The sequence below is a fragment of the Triplophysa dalaica genome, chromosome 15, assembly GCF_015846415.1.
Source record: "Triplophysa dalaica isolate WHDGS20190420 chromosome 15, ASM1584641v1, whole genome shotgun sequence".
In the NCBI taxonomy this organism is placed as follows: domain Eukaryota; kingdom Metazoa; phylum Chordata; class Actinopteri; order Cypriniformes; family Nemacheilidae; genus Triplophysa; species Triplophysa dalaica.
In genome coordinates, this window is record NC_079556.1 from 22,522,760 (window position 1) to 22,533,333 (window position 10,574).

At 40.9% G+C, this 10,574-nt stretch overlaps 1 protein-coding gene across 1 annotated transcript; it reads right to left on the reverse strand.

Moving 5' to 3' along the window:
- Window positions 1-10,237, reverse strand: kcnk10b (potassium channel, subfamily K, member 10b). Its single transcript, XM_056768409.1, has 7 exons — window positions 10,163-10,237; window positions 7,428-7,837; window positions 3,521-3,638; window positions 3,152-3,312; window positions 2,799-2,991; window positions 2,577-2,719; window positions 1-1,977 (listed from the first exon to the last, which is right to left on the reverse strand). Coding segments are annotated over exons 1-7 (1,668 nt in total). The 5' UTR covers window positions 10,164-10,237; the 3' UTR covers window positions 1-1,335.
- Window positions 10,238-10,574: the final 337 nt, after the last annotated feature.

Below are 10,574 nucleotides of genomic sequence, written 5' to 3' on the forward strand. Positions count from 1 at the left end.
TAAAGGGGCACATTTCCTTTTATTATTTTTCCCTGAGGTCTGTTTTACAGCTTGAATCCATCCTGTGGTACAGACAGCTTTCACTCTCGTTCTCATCTGCACAACCATCTTGTTTATCAACAAGACATTGGATTATTATGTTAACACATTACTGATATGTGAGCGCGGCGTTTAATAGACCGAAAGCTCTGTTTAACAATCATGTTTACCGTAATGTACTTACTGTACAGAAGAGATATGCGGCTTGTATCCTTGTTAAGTGCTTGAGTTAAAAGTGTACAATTGACTTTTCTTCAGAGGACACATGTGTTAGGATGTTGCTGTTGGTTTTGTGTAAACCGATGTTAATGTTTGTCGATGTTTATGGTATCAATACACACACATGATTAGTCACTGGTTCTCGTGTTGATCACGTGTAACGTCACACACTTCTATTGTAAATGCATTACTGTAAACATCATCTCTGTGTGATAAACTGAGGGTTGAACCTAAATGATGTTCTTGTTGAAACGAACAACCTGTCATGTTGAGCTTCACAAGCATTAAACACCAAACACTCCTTTCATAAAACAGACACGCTCATAAACACCTCCAACTCTTCAGTCCCCCAAATCTGAATTGTTTTACAAGTTTATGTTGATTCTCTTGAAACATCTGTCACAGATCCAAGATTCATCTGATTCACGAGAGCAGCAGGGTTTTCATTCCCAGGATGCTTTAGTTTACCGTCAGCCAAACCCAATCCATAGAGTCTTTGTCGATGTTTGAGTTCTCCTGTTGTGAAAACCTGTACAGTAGTTTCGCGTAAAATGACATTTCATCTCTGTGTGTCCTTTTGGCAATTTGGAAAGGTTCATTTGGACGCAAACAGCAGTTCATTGCAACAAGTCAAGGAATAGAAAGGCACATTTTCTGACATCGGTTAAAGAAAAAATTCACCCTGAAATGAAACGTTTTCGTTCCAAAACCCACTTGAGCTTCCTCTCTGTGTAAAAACACTTTGTCATGTGAATACCCACTCATGTTTTTTTATTCCTGTAGCTCAGTGGTAAGAGCAATGTTGTGGGTTCGATCCCAGGGGATTGCACATATTTAGAAACAAAAAATGTAAAGGACAATGCAATGCAAGTCGCTTTGGAGAACAGGGTCCGCAAATGCGTAAACGTTTTTTAAAGGATGTGTTTCTCTCAGCTGACTTCAGCCCACTTGAGAAATGAAAAGACATTGGTTTGTCGATGTTGACCGCTTCCGATGTCGTTTCTTTTTTCAGGTTCTTCTTCAGAAGAAAGGTGAATGATTTCTTTAACCCTTTGCCTTCTGCTGTCTTCGCTCTTTCTAAGGCTGATGTTCTTTCTGCTCGAGTCTTTTGTTTCTCTCTTGTTCTTTGGCCTGAGCCGGAGCGAAACCGTTCTGCTCTTTGGATTCCTCTGAATAGTGCGGCAAACAGGTGAAGCTGGTGTTTGCCTCTTTTTCCGTCTTCTCCTCTGCCGTCGTCTCCTCTTCTTCTTCTCTTCTGTCTTCTCCCAGTGTGATGTTGCTGCTGTTACTGCTGACGACCTCGCCGGCTCTGGCCGTGTCTTCTGGGATGTTCCTGCGGAGATCTTTGCTCCTGTTGCGCTTGGCCAGTTTAGTGAGCGAGCCGAAGCGGTTGAAGATGTTTTCGTCTGAGGACATCTGCTGTCCGCCCGCCTCAGCTTTGAGTCGGAGGTTGTTGAGTTTGGTGTCGATGCTCTCCTGAGAGGAGGTCTTGAAGCGGCCGGTGTCCAGGCTGGCGAACACCGCTCTTTTTTCCGGCGAGAGCATGTCGAGCGAGAGAGCGCGCTGCTCCAGACCCAGACGTCTGCGCTCCATGCTGCGGAGGGTGGCGGCTCGCTGGAGTTTGTCGTGGATCTCGCCGCTGAGACGTCTGCGTGTTTCTCGTAACTCTGCTCGGACGTTTGCCTTCCATTCAGCTGCGTGAGCCTTAAACCCCCCCACCTGTGATGAACACAATGGAAAATATCTCTTTCAATAATAGTTCAAATACGATTTAAAGAAACGTGTCACATTTTTTCAGGGTGGTCGGAAAATGTATTTTACTTGATTTTTACACTTCCTCAAGTTTTTAGAGTCAAAGTGATTTAAAAGATTTTAAATTTTTAACGGGAAAGTTCACCCAAAAGTGAAAATTCTCATCATTTCTTCATCCTCACGTCGTGTCAAACCTGTATGAGTTCCTTTTGCAGAACACAAAAGAAGATATTTTGAAGAACGTTGATCATCAAATGACTTACATTCTCTGAACACAAAACCACTGAGACATTTCTCAAAATATCTTATTTTGTGTTCCACTGAAGAAAGAGATTTACAACCACATGAAGATGAATAAAAATGCACTTCCTTTAACATGATACATTTGTGTCTCAATAAAATAATCTCTCCTTTAAGAAAATTTTCTGACATTAATTCATTCACGATGATAAGGGTTTGTGTTTATTGTAACGCTTAATGACTGCTTTGATATAAATGTGATGTTTTGACGTTCTCATGCACAGATGATTTAACAGTGACATATTGTTTGAACTCCCACATTTTACCTCCTCTTTCGTTTTCTTGGACAGAACCCTGAGCCAGTCTCCTATCATGCTGAGAACGGCTGCGAAGTACGCCAGACCCACCAGAATCCAGAACCACACCAGAGGTTTGTACCATTTCATGTATTCTTTGACACGGTCACCACCTACACAACACGGCCCAGGGTTTATTTATCGTTTTTAAACATAAAACACACCTTTATATTCTCACATCCGTCCACATACCTGCAACATAATCTCCAATGCCGACCGTGGTCAGAGTTATTACAACAAAGTATATAGCTTCTAAAGTACTCCAGCCCTCGATGTGTTTGAAGATAAACGCCGGTATGGTGACAAACACGATACAGCCCGCCAGAATGAAGAGAATGGTGGAGGTGACGCGGATTTTCGTCTGACTGATCTGCTTGTGTTTCTGCTGCGGGGTTGTATAACAGAGCGAGGTCAGTAAGGTGAAATATGGTCGTATGAAGTAAACTCAGTTTCTATTGATTCCATGTGATTGACTTTTGATCATCATTGACTCAGAAAGCACCTGAGAATACTCACAAGAATCTTTAGAAACACGTGCCACTTACCCTGAATATCTTTTCCACCTTTAAGATGCTCTTTATGAACATGGTGCCGAGCTGATCACCGACGCCAGCCAGCAGGAAGCCGAACAAAGGGATTCCAAATATGGCGTAGAGGATGCAGAAAATCTTTCCTCCCTCGGTGCTGGGAGCGATGTTTCCGTAGCCTGTCCGCGTGGGTGTAGAAGACAAGAGGTTATTTAATCCTTCTCCAGAACCGCAAACACATACAAACACATACACAAGGAGATAATTGTTGGCTTTCCGGAGAGAAGACGGCAGTAATTATACACCGACTTCTGACAGGAGACAACTAGTAAAACTGATTGGGTCAGACTCCAATGTTTGCTTGAATATGATGATGTGGTTTTGTACCTATAGTGGTGATGACAGTCCCGGCGAAGAAGAATGCGCTACTGAGGTCCCAGTGACTGTAATTATGGGATGTGTTTCCAATGGGACTCACTCCAGCGCTGAATGCATCCACCGCATGCTGTAAAGATGCAGAAACAAATTCACACGTCCATTCCATCACAAAAGAATCAGATTTATATCGCTCTGCTGGGACACAAGGTCGCATTTTACAAACTACAGAGCATCTAAAGCACAGATAGCTATAAATAACTAGATGCCTCATTCAATCACTCCAGACACATAGACGCGTCTCTCACACTTTGCTAGAATGCCACAACCTTACAGCCAGCTCAACCTGATTTTCTAAGTGGTTGATACCCTCAGGACAACATATTTTGTTGATCTAAGGACAACAATTTAATAAATTAAACCTACGCCCACTCCAAAACCCAAACCATACTGTAACTTACCCCTTAAATCAGAGGGAAATGATTAGTGAAAAAGAATGGTCTAGAATCACCTAATCCTGTTTGGAGGATGAAACTTAAAATAAACTGTAAACTTGTTTCTGAAATCTGATTGGTTGATTTAAATGTTGTCCCGGGGTCAACATGATGTTGTCCTAAGGAGACAGGAGGAGAGCCTTACAGCCATGGGTGTGCATTTCAATTCCCGAAAAATGGGATACCCTCTCGTTGTGGTCATGTGTTAGCGAAGCGTATAGCAAATATAATCTTTGAGTTTACACAATGACAAATATGTCTTCATTATCATACAAAGTCTGCCTGCTCTTGACTGTAAATGGAGCGGCTTGGCAGGGTATACTCCAAACAACAGAATTTAACATTTATAAATATAAATAAACATACAAATACAATAGGTTCCTTGCGCTTCGCACTCGAACCCTAATAATATCTTAAACTTGACGAAATCCTTCCACTCCTAACCTGTGGATAAAACAAACCGGAGCAATGGTTACACAGTACTCTCGCGTAGCAAGACCCTCCGCCAATGTTCCGTGAGCGTGACATCTGAGGCTGAGACTAGTTACACAGTAACTCAATTGCCAAAGGAACGCAGCAGACTCGGCAACACAAACCGGCTCGCACCTTTCCAATATGGCGGACGACCTACACATACACGACCTACGCATAACAGATGCTAATGCACCGTCTAGTTATTTATATCTATGCTCTGAACCCCATTGAACCGCTGTATTTGTCAAAGTTCGATGCATTTAATAAGCTTGAGCTGCAGTTTAAGAGGATCCATGGTCTCTTTGGTTATGTCTTTGCACAACGTCAGGAAAAGAAGTTCAGTGGAGGATTCACAATACAAAGACGCTCAGTGTCTGTGTGCTTTCTGTCTTTCAGTAATTAGATCTGGTTTCTTGATTTTCACACTCACTTGGGAATAAAGGGGATAAATGAACAATGATGAGTAAATTCAATATATCGGTGAGCTCGGTCTCAACCTCTTTGGTGTCTTATGTTTTAATGATATTCACCCAAATCCTGCTTTTTAATCTCGCCGTTATATTGTTTAAATTTAGTAGCAATAGAATTGGTCTTCATATGCAAACTGTAACAGTAATGAAATCACACGAGCCAGTGAAGGCAATAAAACTACCTGTACTCCAGAAAGCCATTTTCTCTGAGTCATATTTCTTCTGCTGTGATGGAAGCTGCCAAATGTCCTGATGAAGAATGTTTGAGTCAGACTCCGTTCACGGCCAACAACACCAGACGGCCGTCTCTCATGACTGACATGATCTGATTCTGGACATATGAAATGTGTCCAAGACTTTCTAAGAGCCTTCACTGAACTTATCAAAGCAATGCAAGCTGCTGGGTTTCCCAGACTCCCGTTGTAAAGAAAAATCACAGATAGGAGCAATATAATTAAATAGAGAGCAAATGCTAAAACATGAGTGTGAATGTTAGCAATGTTTAACGCTAATAAACATTATATACAAACCCTTTTTCCTTAAGTTGCATGAATTGTGCGCATGAAAAGAAATGCAATGCAAATGAGACCCTGAGAAACCCAGCTGAAGTCATTTTTTTGTGATTTACCATTTTCTACAAAAAATTAAATTCTACATAATGTAAAGAACATTCTGTTCAAAGATATCATAGGGATATTTAATATTGACATAGTAAGACCATGTCAAAGATTGAAATTATATTGAAATGAATAGATGTCCATTTCTCAGAATGGGATTTTCTGACTTTAGCCTGCTTTTCACAGGCAGGGTCACAAATAGTCAAATATTTTTGTTTATTAAAGTGTTTGTTTAGAAACTGGTTCCAGCACATATGAATGTTTTTTGTGTTTATGTCTGCACATGTCATGTGGTGTCTGAAGGTCTTCAGCAGGGCTTTACTCTCTGGGGTCTCTGCCTTCATTGGACACACAATACAACATTGATTCGCTTGAAACATATTCTCTGAAACAGGTCCAATTGTGTATGGAAATGGAGAATTGATTTCTTAGGCACGAGTTTCATCTGCGGATGTCAGGCAGTGAGAGTACAAAGAATAAGAAATGATGAACAGACGTTCATGCGTGAGTTATCGTTAGGTTTTTGGGAACGTTTCATTTTCATAAGAAGCGCTTAAAGAGGCCGTGAAAAGAAGTCAGCTGTGTTGTTTGTCTAGTCTTGTTAAAACAACATATTTGGGGTTCATTTGAGGACAACACAACATGTCTTGACGCTTGTGTCATTTAGCATCACACACCATGTGGAGCCTACTACTGCTGGTTTAAAACAGTAAACAGGATTCAGTTTACAATCCTAATGCATTATAGTTATTGATCTCTGTTTATAAGTGACCATCTGCTTCACTGTTTTCAGAGATCCCTGGACATTTGCATGACGCCACCTCACTGTCTGCTAGCTACGGTCAGTCTTTATAAATCTTTTCTTTGTTAAACTCACGGTGATATAATAGACTTCCTATATATCCTTCCAGTAATGTTCTTACTACGTGGGATGTTGTGCCGGAAATCAATGCGTGATGGCTGCACATTTTCATTTCTTTCTATGTGAGACACATGTGTCTATTCGCCCAGAAGTTATGCAACAAGCAGCGCTGCTTTATCACATTACACAAAAGTCTGCCTAAAGTGAGTTTATGTACCGCACCGGCACAGCCCATAATCCTGCCAGATGCCGGAGGGAATTCATGTCTTTGAATGACATTTAGTGTTCGATTAGAGGCGTGCACTTCCTGCGACAACACAATAAGAGTCGTACGCTTCAAGAGCTTGTGGGGGAGATGATGCTGATGGTGACACGTTCAAAAAAAAAAAAACGTTTGAATATCAGTTCATGTGTTTTGTAAAATGGCAATATATGCATAGACCCAGAAATAAGCATGTTCATCTTGTCATTGTATTATGAGTATTGAAATTAAATTGTAATATTCCTAAAAATAAAGGTTCTTAAGGTTGTGCACAGCGATGCCGTAGAAGAACCATTTTGGTTCCACAAAGAAGCATTCAGCGATAGGTTCTTTAAAGATGCATCTCTTTATACCTTTAGATAATCTGAAGAACCTTTTTTTGCCACAAAGAACCTTTTGTGAGACAGAAAGTTTATACGGATGTTAAAGGTTCTATATGGAACCAAAACACTTTTGTTTTTTAAAGTGTATCTTAGTTATTTCTCCATGACATCATTGAGATGAAAAGGACTCATTTGCTGAAGTCTCGTGTGTCTCAGATGTGTGTGTCATGAGAGTTTGAGAAGAGCACTGTGTCAAACTGAGCTCACATTTGTCTCTTCTGCGATCAAAAGTCAATATTAGTGAAGATCTCAAACATTTCTCATCTCTTCTGTTTCTCATTTCTTTCACATCTCATTTGTTTCTGTTTATTTGAGAAGAAAGTCCTGAACGCTGTGTATCAGACAGTCTGATTGTACCTTAATAAGATCCTCCAGCTCTGCCGGGGAGACGCAGGGGTTCCTCTGTAGAAACGAGGCTTTCTCTTGTGTGATGTTGTCTTTCTGATTACTCTCGAAGGGTTGCTCCAGCGCACGGAAAACCAGACCACCACAAACCAGATAGACCACCACCACCACGAACACAGCCAGGACCGTCTTCCATTTCATGACTGTGTGTGGAGCCAATCCGTCCGCTCCCGAGTCTATTCCTGTGACCACGCTGGCCGATCGAGAGGTGATGGAGAGACGAGGCAGAAGACAGTGACCGTTCACGGTAGTGTCACAGCCCATCGGGTTCTGTATTGCAGCCACGCTGGCCTGAACCAGACTGGCCTGAACCCCACCGGCCTGGACCTTCTTTGGCGGGATTATGTTCGTCTGAACAGCCACTGGAGAGAAAGAGAGAAAGCCATTGGGGATGATGCTAAATCTTTTTTTTACTTTAACAACTGTTCGGTCAAATGTTCCTTAAGGCACCATTTCAAACCGACCTTTGGTGCAAAATAATTTTTAAAGGTCCAGCTTGAGAAAGAGTGTTTTAGGAATCTTAGAGTCTACTCTCCCACGTGACCCGGACCGCACGCATCTTAGACACAATAACATCACTTTCACCATGTGCTTATAGAAAATGAAATAGATGAGATAGAGAATCCGAGTTCACGGAGGTGCAGGAAACATTAAGTGTGTGAAAGCTGTTATAATGTAGGCCATTAGTGGCTATAGATCTTTTAGGAGAAGATGTAATGTAATTGTGTGGTTGAGCATTAGTGATTCCTGCGTCAGGTTATGATTTTGATCAGATATCATCTGCTTTACTCTTTCGATCATTACAGTCACACGGTTACAATATGAAACACTTTACATGGAAAATACATTTCTAACAGAATCCCAAATTAAAACATGAGCACGGCACTTCTCAAAAACGAGTGTTTTGTGTGGCACATTTTTGCTCTAAATAACAGAATGACAAACCTGATGATCCGTGATATCTCCACTCTTAGAATAATCCAAACAACATCTTGTTCCTTTTTCAATTTCTCAAACTTTTACATCCCACTTTCTCTTCGTGCAACATTGAAATACTTGTTTTGTTTATGATATAGCGATGCGCCAAGTTAAGTGTGGCTAATGATTCTTATCGGGGGTGACATTGAGTCTTTCTAATAGACATTTGAAGGAAATTCACGGGTACATTACTGGACAAATGGATTATATAATTTGATTTGGAGAGCTTGTAGTGTGTGCTGAGAGTGGGGCTAAGGAGGCGTCTGTGTTTGGAAACATTCATATATTCACACGAGAGCAGCTGGGTGCACTCACCCCTGTTTAAACCAAGACCCCCGATGGCTTTGTGGGGGACAGTGGGCGGAGCCTGTCTGACAGAATGATGTAATCATGAGACCACCCCATTATTTATGCAAACTCCACCCTCGACCATGTTTCAACGGCTTTATAAACAATGGATAGACAAGGTATTTCGGGTCTTGTTGTTTAATGAACTAAACATGTTTGTTTCTTATAATGTCAGCATCTATTGTCAAGAGAGCAGATGTGAATCTGTGTGGGTGTGTGTAGAATTCTACAGCATGGCCCAGTGATCAATACATACAATTGGACAACCATAAATTTAGACTTTGAGTGACTCAAGGATGGCCGGAGAGGTGACATCACCACCTCTGCAGAGATTTAAACACTCAATAAAGTCTCTAACCATTATTTCATAATTACTCCCATGAGCATTGCAGCAATTCAGAAGCATTTATACAACCATTGTGTTGTCTTTGTTTGATGTGCAAATTACAATCATGACAACATGATGTATAGACCCACAGAACTGAGTACAGTATGTGAAATGTTTAACTGCTTTCTAAGTTTATTTTCGTTGACTTCATTATTTCTGTATTTTTCGTTTTTTTATCCCAAATACAAACCGAAGTCATACCTTATGACTGAATCCTCGCTTTAAATATTTAAAAACACACAATGCAGGCGTATGGTATATAAGGTTACTTGAACATGTGACGATAGCAATTACGCATTACACTAATGGAAACTTGAATTCATGGATTGTTCTCTCCATCATCAAATTAGTTTTTAGATAAATACACAACTTTTAAAAAATAAAAAAACAGTCATATTTAACTAACCTTGTTCCGGGTCCCAATTCACTTGCTTCCTTCGGTTTTCTAACGGGAATTTCATGATGCACACCTCGCCCAGCGCGGTTTTCCGACACTAATATGACAGAAAAGCTATCCAGAGAATATTTGCACAAACCAACGACACTACATGAGTCTTCATTATCGCGTATGATGTTGGTTGTGCGATGCTGATAAATAAGGGCGAAGTGTGCGTGCGATGCCGAAGAGCGCGTTGTGTGCAGTGGTACCCTAATGATGAGAGATCACGCCTCACTCCCTCCATCCAGCCCGTCGATATAAGACCACGCAGCCCATCACACACTCATGACTTTACACCGAACATGTAAACCCAAAAAGAACTGAACAAATTCGTGTCATTAAAAAGAGAATCTAGTGCGTGTCAGTATTGCTCGTAAGTCAGATGCGTTTCCTTTGTTTCAGAATCACAGCCTTTGTTTCGTGCTTCCTTCACGCATTTAGTCGTAAACGAGGTTTTCTATCATCTCGTGGTCGTCGTGTTAGTGAAATATGATGGTGTTGTATATTGAGAGGTTTGTAGAGAGTTTTACTCACTGATCTTCGGGTTTATCCGTGTTAGAGAACCGGCTGCCACATGGAGAACAGGTGCATGGAGAGGGTGGGCGCATTCACATCAACCACAAGAGCGCAAATTATTCATTCAAAGTGTACTCTCTTATCAACTTAAATCAACGAATTGAATTACTACATTTTATGCTTAGCATTACATTTAACATTAATATATGATATAGGCTTGGGGATTCCATTTATTTATTTCTTTTATTTCTTTTTAGGCATTTAGCAGACGCTTTTATCCAAAGCGACTTACATTGCTTTATCCTATACATTTTACATAGGTATTTGCAATCCCCTGGGATCGAACCCACTACCTTGCGTTGTTAACACAATGCTCTTACCACTGAGCTACAAAGCTTTATTTATTGTTTGATGCTATGACTATTATATT

Bases quoted from the DNA above. Each gene is read 5' to 3' on its own strand.
- kcnk10b (XM_056768409.1), bottom strand. The intron at 3,313-3,520 runs GTACAAAACCAC...CCACGCGGACAG, and splicing joins GACTGTCATCACCACTATAG to GCTACGGAAACATCGCTCCC. The intron at 2,992-3,151 runs GTAAGTGGCACG...ACAACCCCGCAG, and splicing joins AGGTGGAAAAGATATTCAGG to CAGAAACACAAGCAGATCAG.